Here is a 16,181-nt window from a genome sequence, read left to right on the forward strand (position 1 = left end):
AGAATCAGAATACCAACTACTCATTACCTCCTAGTGCCACTGCGCTCTAGCCTGGGCAACAGAGCAAGACTCCATCTCAAAAAAAAAAAAAAAAAAGAGTAGTTGTGTTACCTGTCCTGATTGTGACTATACTAGCTAAGCTTTGTCGAGCAGTTACTCTGTGCCAGAGAACCCCTGCAGTGTTTCCATGCAAGTGTGCTCCTTTGATCCTACAGCAACACTATAAGGAATGCTTTGTTATCTAACTACCCACATTTTATAGATGAGAAAACTGAGTCACTTAGCAGGTACTCAAGAAAGGTTAGCTTATTGTGGCTGGGCATGGTGGCTCAGACCTGTAATCCCAGCACTTTGGGAGGCCAAGGTGAGAGGATCGCTTGAGCCTGTGAGTGGGAGGTTGCAGTGAGCTGATTGCACCACTGTACACCAGTCTGAGTGGCAAAGTGAGACCCTGTCTCGAAAGAATGAAAGAGAGAGAAAGAGAAGAGGAGGGGAGGGGAGGGAGGAAGGAAGGAAGGAAAGAAGGGAGGGAAGAAGAAAGGAAGGAAAGGAAACAGAAAGAACGAGAGAGAAAGAAAAAGCCCTCCAGTCTGGGTGACAAAGTAAGACCCTCTCTCCAAAGAAAGAAAGAAAGAAAGAAAGGAAGGAAGGAAGGAGAGAGAAAGAAAGAGAAGGAAAGAGAGAGAGAGAGAGAAAGCCCTGCAGTCTGGAGACAAAGTGAGACCCTGTCTCGAAGAAAAGGAAAAAAAGGAAGAGAAGAAAGAGAGAGAGGGGGAGAGAAAGAAATTAAGAAAGGGAGAGAGAAAGATGTTAGCTTATTGTTATTATTAACTACAGCATGTAACTGAGACTCATTCATTGAATTGTGTTCAGTGTATCCAATGGGCTCACTGGACAATCATTACGAAGGTCACCTGGTAGCCCTCTCAGAAGCTCTAGGCAGGACACTCGGCAGATTTCTGCCTTCCAAGGGGGCATCTCACTTACATTCCCAGGGAGGCCACACCTGCATGGATGGCTATTTCTTGCTTTTTGTCTCTCCCTGACTACTATACCTTTTCCTCATTCCATGAATTTCAAATCTACCCTCATCATTCTGTGGCCATAGCCCCAAGCCTTTGGATGTCTATACACATGCTATAAGAAATATGTATATGGCTTTATATTATTACAAATTGTCTGTAATTTTTGTGTCTTACAAAGTATGGCTTTCTATATGTTTACATCTTTGTTATATACATGTTATTCATATATGTGTATATACATATACCAATCTTGTCTCTCAAACCAGTTTCTGAATTGTTAAGACCTAGAACCATGCTTTATGCTTCTTGGTAATCTTCAGTAGCACCAATGACAGTTTGAAGCAATAGTTATAAGCTTAGAAAATGCCTATTTTTGACCTATTAAAGCAATAGCCTGATTCCTCCACTTTGCAGCAAAACAGCTTCTGAGCACACAGTTTAAGGGCGCTACTCACTCCCGTCATCTTACTGAATGGGTTCTCCCTGCCTCCTGGCTCCTACAGTCAGTCCTCAAGAGGTTCTGGTTAGAACACTTCCCATTATTCTCTGAGCCACCGCAAACCTGTTTTACCACTTTGTCACCCTGTAGCAGCATTGAAAACTCTTGTTGTTTGGTAAGCTGATGCTGAAACCCCAAAGACAAGCCTCCTTTCTTCCCCTCTCCGTCTGCCCCATGTTTGATATCAGGCCCAGATAAGACTCCATGGCAGCTCCAGCCGCCCACACTCCTTAGCCGGAAGCCGGGCTCTGCGTCCAGTGTGGAGGAAGATGCCTCCTTTAATGTACACCTTGGCAGAGAGAGTCAGGAATGTAGTCTTGAGAGGCAGGTGGTCAGGGTTCAAATCCCAGTTCCCTGGGTCCTTGGAAAAGTGACTTAACCCCTGTGAGCTTTGAGTTCATTTGAAAAACTAGGGGTTGTAAAGATTGAATTGGAAAATCCGTGTCAAGAGTGTGGTAGTGTCTGGCATGAGGGAAGAGCTCCTTGAGAGTGGGCTGGGGTGGTGACCTCTAGCTGGTTGCCTGCTTGTATTGGGAAGGCAACTCGGATGAACTCTACGTCTGCCCTGGGCTAGACGGTGTGCCGGGGAAGCACTTCACACCAGCCACCTCATTTCATTCTCTTCACCCCCTTTTAAGAGAAGTTTCTGTCCTGCCATATATTACAGATGAGGGCACTGGCGGGGTTGAAAACATGCCCAGAGCCACCCAGCTTGCAGGTGTCAGGGCTAGGGCTGAAACCCAGGACTACTGGATTTTGAAGTTCATGTCTCAATACCTCTCTTCCCAGCATCATCCCAGATAACTCCCTCCTCATTCCCAGAAAATGTAAGGCCTCTTTTTCAGAGTCTAACAGATGCTATCCAGTCACTTCTACTTCTGTGCCTACTCTTATGGCAGAACATGGGGAAAGGTACAACTTATCCTTAAGGAATTTCCAGGATAACTTTAACCACATGTAACTTCCCCTTTTAGAAAATTTCTCTTTAGCAGCCAAAAGCTCTGTTGTTTCTTTCTTTTTAGACGGAGTCTCACTCTGTCACCCAGGCTGGAGTGCAGGGGCACGATCTCGGTTCACTGCAACCTCCACCTCCCAGGTCCAAGCGATTATCCTGCCTCAGCCTCCTGACTAGCTGGGACTACAGGCACATGCCACTATGCCTGGCTAATTTTTTATATTTTTAGTGGAGATGGGGTTTCACCATGTTAACCAGGATGGTCTCAATCTCCTGACCTGGTGATCTGCCCACCTAGGCTTCCCGAAGTGCTGGGATTACAGGCGTAAGCCACCATGCCCGGCCAGCTCTGTTGTTTTTTAAGAGCAGCTATGTCACCTGTCATGATTGTGATGATACCAGTTAAGCTTCCTTGGGCAGTTGAATTACTCTGGGCCACGAATCCATATTGGTTCAATTCATAGTCAGCAACCTGTTTAAAAAAGAGAGAAGGGAAAAGGTTGATGAGGATTAAAAGTTGCCTCTTGGAGGAGGTTGCAAAGAAAAATCAAGATGAAAGCTTGGGACTTTGACTTGCCAGCTCCCTTTCTAATAGGGAAGAGTGGAGACCAGGCATCTCCCCCTATGGGAGGAGGGCAGTGCAGCGCCTCGCCCTGCCGTGCCCAGGTAGGAGGTGTCTGGACAGGACCAGGAGTCGGCTGCTGTCAGCCTTTGCCCCACCTCTCTGTGGCTACCGGGTGTGTGAATCTCTAAAGGCCTGAAGAGAAGACAGCTGAGGGATTTGGAACTCCTAAAACACATGCATCCCCACATACACACACACACACACACACACACACACACTTTTCTTTCCCTTAAAAAAAAAAAAAAGATTCATTCACCGAGTGTATAATGGTGACCCTTTGTTCTCTCCCCACCCCCTCCCCACCCAGCTTCGTCCCAAGAGTGTTCCCTCTCAGAGCTGCTCTCTGGAGCCAAATTCCAGGGGCCAGGTTGCTAAGGCCCTTGAAGAAATCAGGTAGAGGCTGACGGAAGCCCAGCAGACAAACCGCTTCTGTCTCATCCTGCCAGGGATTCGAAGCCATTCTCGCCCTGTTGACAGAGGACAGCTGGGCACAGCCCCCTCCCCAGAGTCCCCAGCCCTCGGACATGCTCCAACAAACAGTGTCTCCCTGCACCTCCTATGCCCATCTGCAGCAGGGCCACTGCCTGTCCCGGTCACTGGCTCTGGGGAGCCTCCTTGCCATGGAGCATCTTCTAAGCTCCCTCAGACTAATTTTTCAGACTAAATCTGGGGCCAGTCCTTGCCGACCTGATAGGCCTGCCCAGGCCCAAGTCCTAGAAAGGAAGAGACGGGCTATTTTTAGTGGGGAGACATAAACGGGGCTTTGTTTTCTCTCCATGGAGGCTGAAGTAACCGCAGAGGGAGGCTGTGTTGAGACCTCGCTCCATGCCTGCTCTCTCCTCTGCTCGGAGGCGCAGACGATGAGGCCAGGATGAAAACCTGCTCGTGCTCAGGATTCCCCATGAGGGTTATTTTTAGCCCAGGACAGTTTGGCCTGTAGCAGAAAACCACAAAGGAATGCCTGTGAGCAGTTTCTCATGCTGAAATAATGAGTTTGTGGTGTTCCCGCAGACTGTAAAACTCCTTTTTCTCCACCTTGGACTGAAACCTCAGGCCTAGCCTGTGGCGAAAGTGTGATGTAGTTAAAATGCATCTCTGTCCCCAGAACCTTTTTGACACCTGGGCCCTCCTTCTCCAGAAGCTCACCCCTGCCTGTCTGGTTTGGTCTGACCTTCAGAAAACTACATCAGGATCCCCCCCCCCTTTTTTTTTTTAATATTTCCGCCATCAAAATGAACCTGTATGTAAGGCCTGGATAAGCGAATAAGCTCTCCAGGCTAGAAGCGTTTTAATCCCTTACGTTTGTACAGTAATTCCTAGTTTATCACAAGATGTTCCATCCCGTATTCCATTTGATGTTCCTGACAACTCCATGAATGTGGGTTAGGCGGATAACGTTTTCCAGGCTTTTTAGAGGAGCAAACCGAGGCTCTGTGTGTTTGAGAGACGACCCCAGGATCATCCTACTAATGGGTAGTAGGGCTGGGAGTTTTTCATCCTTCTGTCCTTTTCTTCATTGTGTTCATTAGCTCAACACATGCTTGTTAAAGACAGTGGTTCTTGACCAGCATGATTTTGCTCCCTCTCCCTCAACAGACATTAGGTAATACTTGGAGATATTTTCAGTTGTCACCATTCAGGGTGAGGGTACCAACAGCATCCTGTGGGGCGAGGCCAGGGAGGCCGCTAAACATCATACAATGCACGGGACAGCCTGTCCTCCCTCCAAAAAAGAGTGAGACAAACATGTTCAACTCTGCCTCCTGTTCCCAAGCCTCCCAGAGTCAAGTCAAAGATGCTACCACATAAACTATGATACATAAACTGTCACACAATGTAACGACTGCAGAGTCACAGCTATGTGTGATGTATATGGGAAGCTCCTACCCAGCCTGGAGGACCCAGGGAAGTAATCAGGAAAGGTTTCCCGTAAGAGCTGATGTTTAGAGGACACTAACTTCACGAGCAATGTTGCTTCTGCACCCCCACACATTGGCTATATAACAGGAACCTTCTCTGCCTTTTTTTTTTTTTTCCTTTTCTTTCTTTCTTTTTTTTGAGACAGAGTCTTGCTCTGTCTCTCAGGCTGGAGTGCAGTGGCGTGATCTCGGCTCACTGCAACCTCTGCCTCCCACGTTCAGGCAATTCTCATGCCTCAGCCTCTCAAGCAGCTGGAATTACAGGCATGTGCCACCATGCCCAGCTAATTTTTGTACTTTTAGGAGAGACGGGGTTTCACCATGTTCCTCAGGTTAGTCTTGAACTCCTGACCTCAAGTGATCCACCTGCCTTGGCCTCCCAAAGTGTTGGGATTATAGGTGTGAGCCACCATGCCCAGCCCGGGACCTTCTGTGCCTTATCCCACAAGTGGGACCTACGGAGGCAGGATTAGCAGGACAGAGGGAGGGGCCTTCTTAAGGAACTGAAGTCCTGTGGTCTATGCTTTTCCCCTGGGGAGACCCTGTCCCTAACCCTATCTAAGGCTGACCTTTCCCATTAACTGTCTCCTAGAATCGATAAGAAAATGTCTGATGCTCAGGGCAGCTACAAACTGGATGAAGCTCAGGCTGTCTTGAGAGAAACAAAAGCCATCAAAAAGGCTATTACCTGTGGGGAAAAGGAAAAGCAAGATCTCATTAAGGTATGCAAGTTCCTGTTGATGTGGGTGCCATCTTGATTTCTCCTGAGTATTCCTGTATGCCAGTCTTACGCGGACTATTTCTACATGGTACACACATTGCTGAATTCTCATTACCAGTCTTCCTGGGGTTTTGGTTCCATTTCATAGAGGAGGACGTGGAGGCTCAGAAGCATTAAGTGACTTGCATAAGGTCACACAGCTAGTGTAAATGGCAGAGTTGGAATGGAATTCATCTGGCCTAGTCCAAAGGCCACATCCTTGCCACTAGCTTTAATTACCTGACTTATTTTTTCTTTGTTTTTTGAACTTTTATTTTTTAATAGAGGGAGTCTTGCTATGTGGCTCAGGCTGCTCTTGGTAACTGCTGGGCTCAAGTGATTCTCCCACCTTAGCCTCCCAAAGTGCTGGGATTACAGGCGTGACCCAGTGCACCTGGCCTCTGACTTATTTTTCAAAGAATCCAATGGAGAGAGGTGGTTTCAACATCATTAACCTTTGACATCAAAATGTAGCATCTCTATAAGCATTTCATTGTGTGTTCTGCCTCTATGCTGGGAACTGAACAAATTATAATAGATATTATGTAATGTGCCAGGTGATTATGCCAAGCCTTTTGCATGCATCATGTCTCATCTCTTAAATCAACCCTAGTTTATCCCCATCCTACAGAAAAAAGACTGTACAGCTCAGAGAGGAAGCTAGAGCCGTGATTCCAACCTGTGAACCCCTGACTCTCAGACCCATCCTCTTACCGCCTGTACATATCACCTCCGCTTCCAGGAACCACCCTGACCTCAGATATTTCACTGGCAGATTAGGAGTCCTCAGAGATGCTGTAGATGACTTAGTGGAGGAAGCTGTATGCTCTATGACAAACAGAACAGTTTCGAAGCTCCCACCCAGGACAGCAGCCCAGTGAAAACATTTAGATGAGGACCTCATGGACAGGGAGGCATGTTCCTGTTCTGATTAGTAGTTGAGATCGCGGAGCCTTAAGCCAGATAGACCAGGTCCAAATCTTGCCTCGGTCAATTGTCAGCTTCTCATCAATAAACTGGGGATAATCATAGGTCATTGTTTGCATGAGTATTGTCAGGATTCAGTGAGACTCTGGTAAAGCTGACAGTTGTTGAGTATGGGCTGTATTCACTTGTCATCTCGTTTAATCTCATTTAATCAAGATGATTGCCCTGTGAGATAGGACCTGTGATTCTTCCCCCTCCCCTTTTTTATTTTAAGAACCAGGGTCTCGCTCTATTGCCCAGGCTGGAGTGCGGTGACACAGTCATAGCTCACTGCAGCGTCGAACTCCTGGGCTCAAGCAATCCTCCCACCTCAGCCTCCCGAGTAGTTGGAACTACAGACATGCACCGCCACATCCAGCAAATTTTTTTTTTTTCAGAGATGGGGGTCCCGCTATGTTGCCCAGGCTGATCTTGAATTCCTGGCCTCAAGTGATCCTCCCACCTTGGCCTCTGAAAGCACTGGGATTACAGGCATGAGCACCCAGCCAATTATTCTCATTTTACAGGAGAGGAAATTAAGGCAAAGAGAGGTTATTCAGCTAGGTGAAGTCACACAGCTGGGAAGCAGCAGAGCAGGGGTTCCAACTAGGGCAGTGTGGCTCCAGAGTCGGCATCCACACTGGTTTCTCCTATGTCATAGGCCCAGCACAGAGCCTGGCACACAGCAAGGACCCACTCGGTGCTAACTCTCTATCACAGGATCAGTAGGATGTCTGGGGAGGGCATGGGTTCCTAAATTAAGGGAGGGTAGAGAGGGAAGCACGGGACGCGTGGCAGACCCAGAGCTCCCTCCTGGGAAGGCGCATCACTGACCCTGCTCTCCCTTCCTTCAGAGCCTTGCCATGTTGAAGGACGGCTTCCGCACCGACAGGGGGTCTCACTCAGACCTGTGGTCCAGCAGCAGCTCTCTGGAGAGTTCGAGTTTCCCGCTGCCGAAACAGTACCTGGACGTGAGCTCCCAGACAGACATCTCGGGAAGCGTGAGTAGACAGGGCAGGATGCTGGGGGCCTTCCACAGGATGGCAGCTGGGAGGCTGCTGTAGTGGGCAGCTGCCTTCTCATGGCTCACCAGGGAGCTGGCCAGGGGCTCTCTGCGGCGCTGGCTGCTGCCTCAGCCCTCTGGAGCTCTGTTCTCTTACAGACCTCCTGGCCCCAGGAAGATATGATGTGATGCCACGGAGGAAAAGCCTGCAGTGACGAACACCATGGCCCTTAATATTGCCTGGCCAGGTGCTAGCGTCTCTTAATGCTGCACAGAAAGCATGTTTAAAGGACAAAATGTCTTTCTCTGTGTTTTGTTTTGGTTTGGTTTTTTTCATACTCTTTTGCAGTTCCGTTTCCATTTTTCTTTCCCCAGCTGGACAGCAGAGGATATTTTCCTCCTGTTAGTCTCAAAACAATGCATGCAGCTTTCAGGCAGCTGCTTGACTCCCAGTTCCTAAGCTTTCCAGTCCTAGTTATGAAGAGTGAAAGCGCTGTCCAGATGTGGCTCAGGAAAAGGTTAGAGTAGGGCTGACCCACGGTGCCTCGTAACTTTTGGAGAGCTTTTGTTTTACTAGAGCCAGCAACATTGAACGAATCCGCCTTCCAGCCTCTGTGGCAAACAGCCTCTAAATGCTGTTCCTGAGTTCCATAGCTGTCTTCCCACTTGTCCAAGGGTGACCGGTGAGCCTTGTAGCCTCTTGCTGCTCTTAATAGACTAGCACAGCAAAAGAGGCTGTCCCTTCCTTCCCCACACCACCATGTGTCCAGCTACTAGCCATCTGCAGGCCAAAGTATTTGTAAAGGAACTGTACCCCTCTTTGTGAGTGCTGGGGTCTTCTCCCCACCCACCCAGTGTTTCACTCCTGACTGCAGCCTCTCTGAGTTTTCTATGGATCCCCTCCCCAGTGCCCCCAGAATGGCTTTCTTGATATTGGCTATCCCTGTTTCCTCCTCACCAACTGTCCTCCACGCTTCTGTGGCTTGAATTGGCACCAAGCCAAGCCATTGGGGGCTGCAAGATGATATTCTGGGCCTTTGGCTTCTGTTTTCAAAGTGATCGATGTCTGAGTGTATGGCTCTTCCCGTGGCCTGAAGGGAGGAAAGTGTGTTTGCTTCACCAGCTTCCCTGCGATCTGCACCGCCAGCCCCATCAGCGGGGGCTATTCTTGGCTACTGCCCACTCAAGCTGCCAAGTCTCTCATGAGCCCTTGAAACCCAACTCAGCACCGGCCACAACAGCCACATAATTCCTGACTTCGTTCTTCTCCTCCAGTTCAGCATCAACAGCAACAATCAGTTGGCAGAGAAGGTCAGATTGCGCCTTCGATATGAAGAGGCCAAAAGAAGGTAATTGGGCTGGGGCTAGGGGCAGGATGGTTCAAAAATAATAACTACTGTTGTAGAATGCCTGCTCTGTGCTTGGCTTTTCATACACTTCGTCGTCTTTAATCCTCACAAAGATTATGAAGATAGTTATTATCGTCTTTATATTTTCATCCTCTCTGAAATTCAGAGAGGAAATGACTCACCCAGGACACTTCACAAGATAGAGAGTGAAACTATGCTTTGAACCCAGATCTGTTTAATCTCAAAGCCGAGTTATCTTCCCACTTGCCTGTCTTGATTTCTGTAACCGAGGCTTTCCCATGATCCTGTAAGCATTTTGGTTTGAAGGAGCACAACTGGAGTTTCAGCAACAGGCTAAAAAGATTGTGGACACTACCCGCTTCAGTGTCTCCTGCACAGCTGGGAGCAAGCTGGGCTTTTAAGCAGTATAGACCTCTGGGTTTAGATGTTCTGTGGCTTCACAGAATCCTAAGCAGTCGGGTTCCACTACCACAAATAAAATCAAAATAATAATCAAAGCTGACATTTTTAAAGCATCTGTTACAGGCCTAAACAAATTTTTTTTTTTTAATTACTTTGTTTTCTTTTTTAGAGACAGGGTCTCACTATGTTACTCAGGCTGGTCTTGAACTCCTGGCCTTAATCGATCCTCCCATCTCAGCCTCCTGAGTGGCTGGGATTACAGGCATGCACCACTACACTTGGCTGAGATTGTTTATTGTACTAAAACATTTGTGCATGCATCTTCTCATTTAATTTTAAAAGCAACCTTATAGCAGAGGGTCTCTCTTATTATCTCCATGTTAGACAGGAAAAAGGTAAGACCAAGATATTTCATGACTGTTCCAGATGGTAGAGGCAGAATTTGAACCCTGGACAATCGGGCTTCAAGTTCATGATCTTCCTGTACTCCGGGAGCCAGCATTACTGGCAAAGAATGCCCTGGGCATTGTGGTGTGGATGGAAGCCAGGCACTTTGCATCCATTCCTTCCTAGACTAAATTGTCTGGCCTGTGTACCTTCTCAGCCAGGCCAGGTGAAGTATGGCAGTGCCCAACTCTGCCTCTCTGCCAACTCTGTGTGAATAGTAGAACTCTTTGCGGAAACAACAGAAATCTGATAGAAACCAGAGAAAGCAAAAAAGGGAATGTATTGTCTTATTTAACTCCAAAGTCCTAAGATAGCTACCTTCAGGCACAGCTGGATCCAGGGACTCAGATGATGTTACACAGACTCAGTCTCTCTCCCTTTCTTCACCCTGCTTGCCTTTATGTTGGCTTTACTCTATAGCAGACTTTCCTGTCAAAGTGACAAGGCAACTCCCAGCAATTCGGAGCTTACACACTACCAGGTTAGCAATCCCTGCAGAAAGGGGGCCTACCTTTCCCAATAGTTTTAACCAGCCTTGGGTTTGAGACTCCCTGCCTTTTTTGGGTGAACCAAGCGTTGTTACAGGGCAGCTAGGGGTGGGCAAAATTAGAATTCTCTAAAGATCTAGGCATGCGTCATGTTTCCAGTGCTGTGAAGGGTCGGCTGTATGGGAACCAGGTGACTTGAAAGTACGAAAGGAGTGGTTTCCCAAAGACAAATTGGAATATTATTAACAAAAGAAGAACGAATTGAATACTGGTCAGGTAGAAAGAAACAGATGTCCTATGTACTATTTCAGCTACCCCAGGGGTCCAGCAAAACAGCAAGACCTCTGTATTTGGACAGCCACTTCTTGTCCTCTCTGAAGGGGACCGCTCTGAACCTTGGATCTGTTCCATCCTGCAGGAATGCCTATCTTAGATGGTCAGTCCTAGAGACACTAAAGGACTGCAGTGTTCCCTCTGGAGTTGAGCCGTTAGACTTCTCATCACAGAGCTTCCTAGCTCATCTGACTTTATCCAGCCTCTTGCTTCCCCCTTCCGCCGAAGCTCATTTTAGTGTAAAGGACAGAGCAGCCTGCTCAATGGGAAAGCAAGCTGCAGGACTTGAAAGAGGGGAAGGGAGGTGTCAGTAATGCAAGGAGGGTCTGATCATTGGATGTCAAGTTTTGTCACACATGCGTTTCTGAGAAGAGAGACTAGTTGTTTTTTATCAGATTCTTAAAGGGATGTGGCCCGAAATTTAAGGAGCATTGGCATAGGGAAAGAGAAAGTACATCCAATAAAGCATCAGTCACTTCCCAATGTCCTGCGTATGGGGGAGCCTCTGCCAGGCCTTACCATACCATTTCATTCTCAAAGTACTGGAGAACAGCAGCTACAAAATTGTCTCAAAGCCAATCTTGATAGATTACTGTATACATGAATATAAATTTAAATAACTAACTATAGTCAGTCCTCCTTACTCACGGGGATTCAACCAAGGATCAAAAATATCCAGGAAAAAAAAAATTTAAAATAATGCAAATTTTTAAATATAGTGTAACAACTATTTATATAGCATTTACATTGTGTTAGGAATTATAAGTAATCTAGAGATGATTTAAAGTATACAGGAGGATGTACATAGGTTATATGCAAACACTGTGCCATTTTATATAAAGCACTTGAGCATCCATGGATTTTGGTATCTGGGCTAGGTCCTGGAACCAATCCCCTGCAGATATCAGGGGTCACGTGTATAGGAATTCCTCCTGGGATACTTGGCTGGGGAACAAGCAAATCTAGCTAGGTTTCTCTACGTGGAATTTTTGCTACACATCATGGTGAATTTTGTCCCCAGCAGTGTTCTGATAAAGTAAGAAATGGGCCACATTGTCTGCAGGTAAGATGAACTGGGAGTTCAGAGTCCTCTGGTCTCAACAAGTATTGGCCACGTTTATGATTTGCAGTCTTAGGTGCATCATATCCTCCCTGGGCATCTGTCCAACCAGGTGAACAAACTCCTATCTTACCCTTTAGGGGTGGGGTGGCCAGGGCATGAGAGCTGATGGTACTTTGCAGAGGCCAAGTCCTAAAGGATGATGTCATGATTGTTGTTAGCTATTTGTAGCATTATTCGTTGTTATACTGTGAATCTTATTTTGACTCAATGATAACAATACCGAAGGTCTATATAACACCTGGCAATGTATAAAGGGCTCTTAATGCTGTGTTCTCACATAACCCACCCTATAGGTAGCATATCATCTCTGCCTTAGAGATGAGGATACTGAGTCTTAGAGCAGTTAAGGGATAAGGCTGTCAGCTCTTTCCTTTAACTCTTATTTAGTGCCTGTAGTATACCAGTCACTGTGCTAGAAGCTTGTGATACCAAAATGATTTCTTGAGAAACGGTCCCTTCCATCAGGAAGGCCAGAGCGAGCCAGGACTACAACTCCAGGCCTTTGAGCCCAGATCCACGGTTGTTCACACAGTGCCACTAGCTCTCTCTGACTTGAGAATACGTGGTCAGTAGTTGTAGTCTTAGTGGTCCAGAACTGCCAGTGACTCAGTACTTGCCATGTGCCAGACACCCTTCCCAATCATTCTGATGAATGAGTTTTTCTCACCTTTATAGCCTAGGGAATTGGCCCAATGTTACATACCTAATAAGTGGTCACGCCAGGTCATAACAACAGTAGCGAGGACTTACTATGTGCCAAGTACAGTGCTTTGCAGGTTACAGATTATATCATAAAACCTTCAACCAAAATGGCATGAGGAAAGGGCTTTTGTTATTCCCTTCAGAGAGCTGAGCAACTTGCCCAAGGCCACACAGCCAGTGGTAAGAGGTTAGTGCCTGGTGATGAATTCACATCTCTATTGTACCAGGAACAGGGCAAGGGCATTGCCTTGTTCGTGTCTGCACCCCATCCCTGCAGAGCTTGTTGGCACATGGTAGGCACCCACATGTGTTTGTTTAGAAAAAAAAATAGGTTCCTTGAGACAACATGCTGATCAAAGGAAGACAGTAACTGTCAAAGATTGCTCTGAGATGTCTGTTTCTTCGTGGCATCTCCTGTTCCCGCAGTGCCATTAGGCACACCAGTCATGCTTGCTTTCTTGGCCCCCAGGATCGCCAACCTGAAGATCCAGCTGGCCAAGCTTGACAGTGAGGCCTGGCCTGGGGTGCTGGACTCAGAGAGGGACCGGTTGATCCTCATCAACGAGAAAGAGGAGCTGCTGAAGGAGATGCGCTTCATCAGCCCCCGCAAGTGGACCCAGGGGGAGGTGGAGCAGCTGGAGATGGCCCGGAAGCGGCTGGAAAAGGACCTGCAAGCAGCCCGGGACACCCAGAGCAAGGCGCTGACGGAGAGGTGGGGTTGGGGTCCCAGGGTGTGTAGGACCCTTCTCTCACTGGCAGTCTGTCCTCAGCCCCCAGATGGCGGAAGGATGAGGGGGCTCCAGGCCCCTGGGCTCCACCCTGAGCATGCTCAGTTCAGAGATCTCTCAGATTGCCGACATAGGAAATCAGGAAAGATGATTCGCCATCCAGTGCACCAGCTACCCTGGTACTTTGCATGGTGAATCATGCTACCAAAAAGTCTGCTTAGGTGCAGGTGTTCAAAAATGTATCTTCTGACTCAATTAAGCCACATAACTCTATATAATTTAAAGCAGTCATTTTCCAATTTTTTGACTGTGATGCACATTTTATACTGTGACCTGACACAAGGTTCACAAAATAGTGCATGCTCTTTCTACCTGTGATGGTCCTCTGATGTTTTCTGTCTTCTACCTGTGATGGTCCTCTGATGTTTTCTGTCTTCTACCTGTGATGGTCCTCTGATGTTTTCTCTCTTCTATTGCATTTTGTTTCGTGCAGTTCATGACTCACCAAATTGATTTCACCCCATGCTAAGTAAGGGGTTGCAGTTTGCAGTTTAAAAAACACTGGTCTGGGTGGGGATTGCAAACTGGCATGCTTATAGGAGCCAAGCAGGTCACAGACATGCTGGAGACCCACCTGGCAGTGGTCTGTGTCAGACCAGAGTGCACAGACCCCACTGGTCTAGAGCAGGTGCTGTCTGTCTCCTGCAGCAAATGGGAGTACAGGCCTCGGGCTGCCAGAGCTGCCTGTACTTCAAACAAAAGAGTCGTTTGGATTTTTTATTTTTAAATATTGGGAACTAATCCAGAAGTTTTTTTCAAAAAATGCAAATCAGCTTCATCTATGGGCCTGATACAACCTAAAAGCCACTGGTTTATATTCTCTAATTTAGACCTTATCATAGACATTGTCTTTGTTTATTTCCTTCAGTGTTCCCACCAACCTCCACACCCACACTGCACCGAATGCAACACTGTGTTCACCATAGGCTTTACGCTCTCCAGCTTCAAGTTCATTCATTCATTCTGTTCATCAGCCAATGTTTACTCATTCATTTGAGAAATGCTTTGCTGCACGGATTGTGTGTGCAAGGCAATTTGGGGGATTCAGAAATTAACAAGACATGGTCCCTGCCCCATGACCTTTAAATCTATTATACTTATTTTCACCATGTTTTTCGCAGGAGCCTGTATTCAGCAAGGTCCCTGCCCCTAAGGAGCTTAGAAGTGAAGCTGGTGATTTTCAAGTGTGTGTGTGTGGTGTGTGTTTGGAATATGAGCAAGGGAATTCCTTTTTCTAGTGAAATCAGAGGAAGAAGCCCGGCTTATGAAGCAAGTAAATGTGCCTAGTGCCTCAGTTGAAGCAGTCGGGAGTCCTAGAGAGGCGTGTCTGTGCTCACTCTGTCACCCCACCATGGGTCTTCCAGGGAGCCTTCGAGCTCCAAGGCGCCCAGCCTGCAGTACCATCCTAGCAATTGAGTGAGCGCCACTTGCACATGGCATGGTGCCAGGTGGATCAGGTTCACCAAGTTCTCGCCTAGCTTCCCATGGCTTCAGAGACTCTCTTGACTCGTTGATGGCGGGAATCTCTCCCCACTAGTTGCTTAGTCAGAACTGCTGGCAGTAATGTCCAAAGTGTATCCATTTCCTCTCTTCCGTTCTTCACTGGCAGCAGCAGCTGATTAGCCCTGACCCACCACCCGTTGGTGGGAGAAGGAGAAGGACAGAGCTTGAATAATTGGTGTTCTGCAGTCCTTGGAAGCACCTTGCTAGAAGTCTTCTTTAGCACCACGACTCCATTATGCTTTCTCTGGGATTTTGTGCTTTGGGGATAAGGCCTGTGTCTGTATGCTCACATGCCTTTAGTGTTCGTTGAAAGAATAAATGGTTAGCTGGCCTAGGCAGATCCTTACTAGACCTCTGTGTATATATCCGAGTCTTTATACCCATTCCCTGGGTCGCTCACTTGCTCCCAAACCCTATAACTGCCACTGGGAAGCCCTTAGCTATTCATAGTCCCCACAGCCAGCAGCTGAAGAGAACAGACTCATGACAGCTTCACTCCTTGTTGGGTCAAAAGGAACACGCTTCTCACTTGCTGATCTTGAGCAAGTCATTGACCAATTTGGGTTTCACTTGCCTAACAGGGAAAAAACAGGATACATTAAGTCCTCACTTAACATTTGTTAGTAGGTTCTTGGAAAACTGTGACTTTAAGCAAAACTACATACAATGAAACCAATTTTTTTCCATCAACTTTATGTTTTATTTCTATTTTTTTCGAGACGGAGTCTTGCCCTGTCACCTAGGCTGGAGTGCAGTGGCATGATCTCGGCTTACTGCAACTTCCGCCTTCTGACTTCAAGCAATTCTCCTTGCCTCAGCCTCCCGAGTAGCTGGGATTACAAATGCGCGCCACCACACCCAGCTAATTTTTGTATTTTAGTAGAAATGGGGTTTCACCATGTTGGACAGGCTGATCTCAAACTCCTGACCTCAGGTGATCCACCTGCCTCAGCCTCCCAAAGTGCTGAGATTACAGGCGTGACCCACTGCAGCCAGCTCCATCAGCTTTATTAAAAAATGACATTATTTGAGAACTTGATGTGCATCATTTTGCTTAAAGTTGCAGTTAGCAAGAACCTATCTACAATGTTGAGGATTTACTGTAATTACATTAAATACATATATGGTCTGAAGGCAGACAGTTAGACCAGGCTCTTCCCTTCTGTAAAATTGTTGGTTTCTTGAAACTCGAATTGGAGGCTCTTAGGAACCCCTAAGATATACCACATGTAGAAGCTCCCATCCTGTGCCAAGCGGTAGCCTATAAAATCTC

The 16,181-nt window shown here is 47.2% G+C and overlaps 1 protein-coding gene across 1 annotated transcript in view; it reads left to right on the plus strand.

Annotated features, from left to right (window-relative positions):
• Window positions 1-16,181, plus strand: part of WWC1 (WW and C2 domain containing 1) — a 188,593-nt gene that overhangs the window by 115,116 nt on the left and 57,296 nt on the right. The window contains exons 6-9 of the mRNA XM_011997874.1: window positions 5,616-5,745; window positions 7,604-7,750; window positions 9,028-9,101; window positions 13,087-13,329. Of these exons, the coding sequence (XP_011853264.1) occupies window positions 5,616-5,745; window positions 7,604-7,750; window positions 9,028-9,101; window positions 13,087-13,329 (594 nt within the window). The remainder of the gene's footprint in view (window positions 1-5,615; window positions 5,746-7,603; window positions 7,751-9,027; window positions 9,102-13,086; window positions 13,330-16,181) is intronic.

The sequence above is a fragment of the Mandrillus leucophaeus genome, unplaced genomic scaffold (genome assembly GCF_000951045.1).
Source record: "Mandrillus leucophaeus isolate KB7577 unplaced genomic scaffold, Mleu.le_1.0 Scaffold115, whole genome shotgun sequence".
NCBI lineage: Eukaryota > Metazoa > Chordata > Mammalia > Primates > Cercopithecidae > Mandrillus > Mandrillus leucophaeus.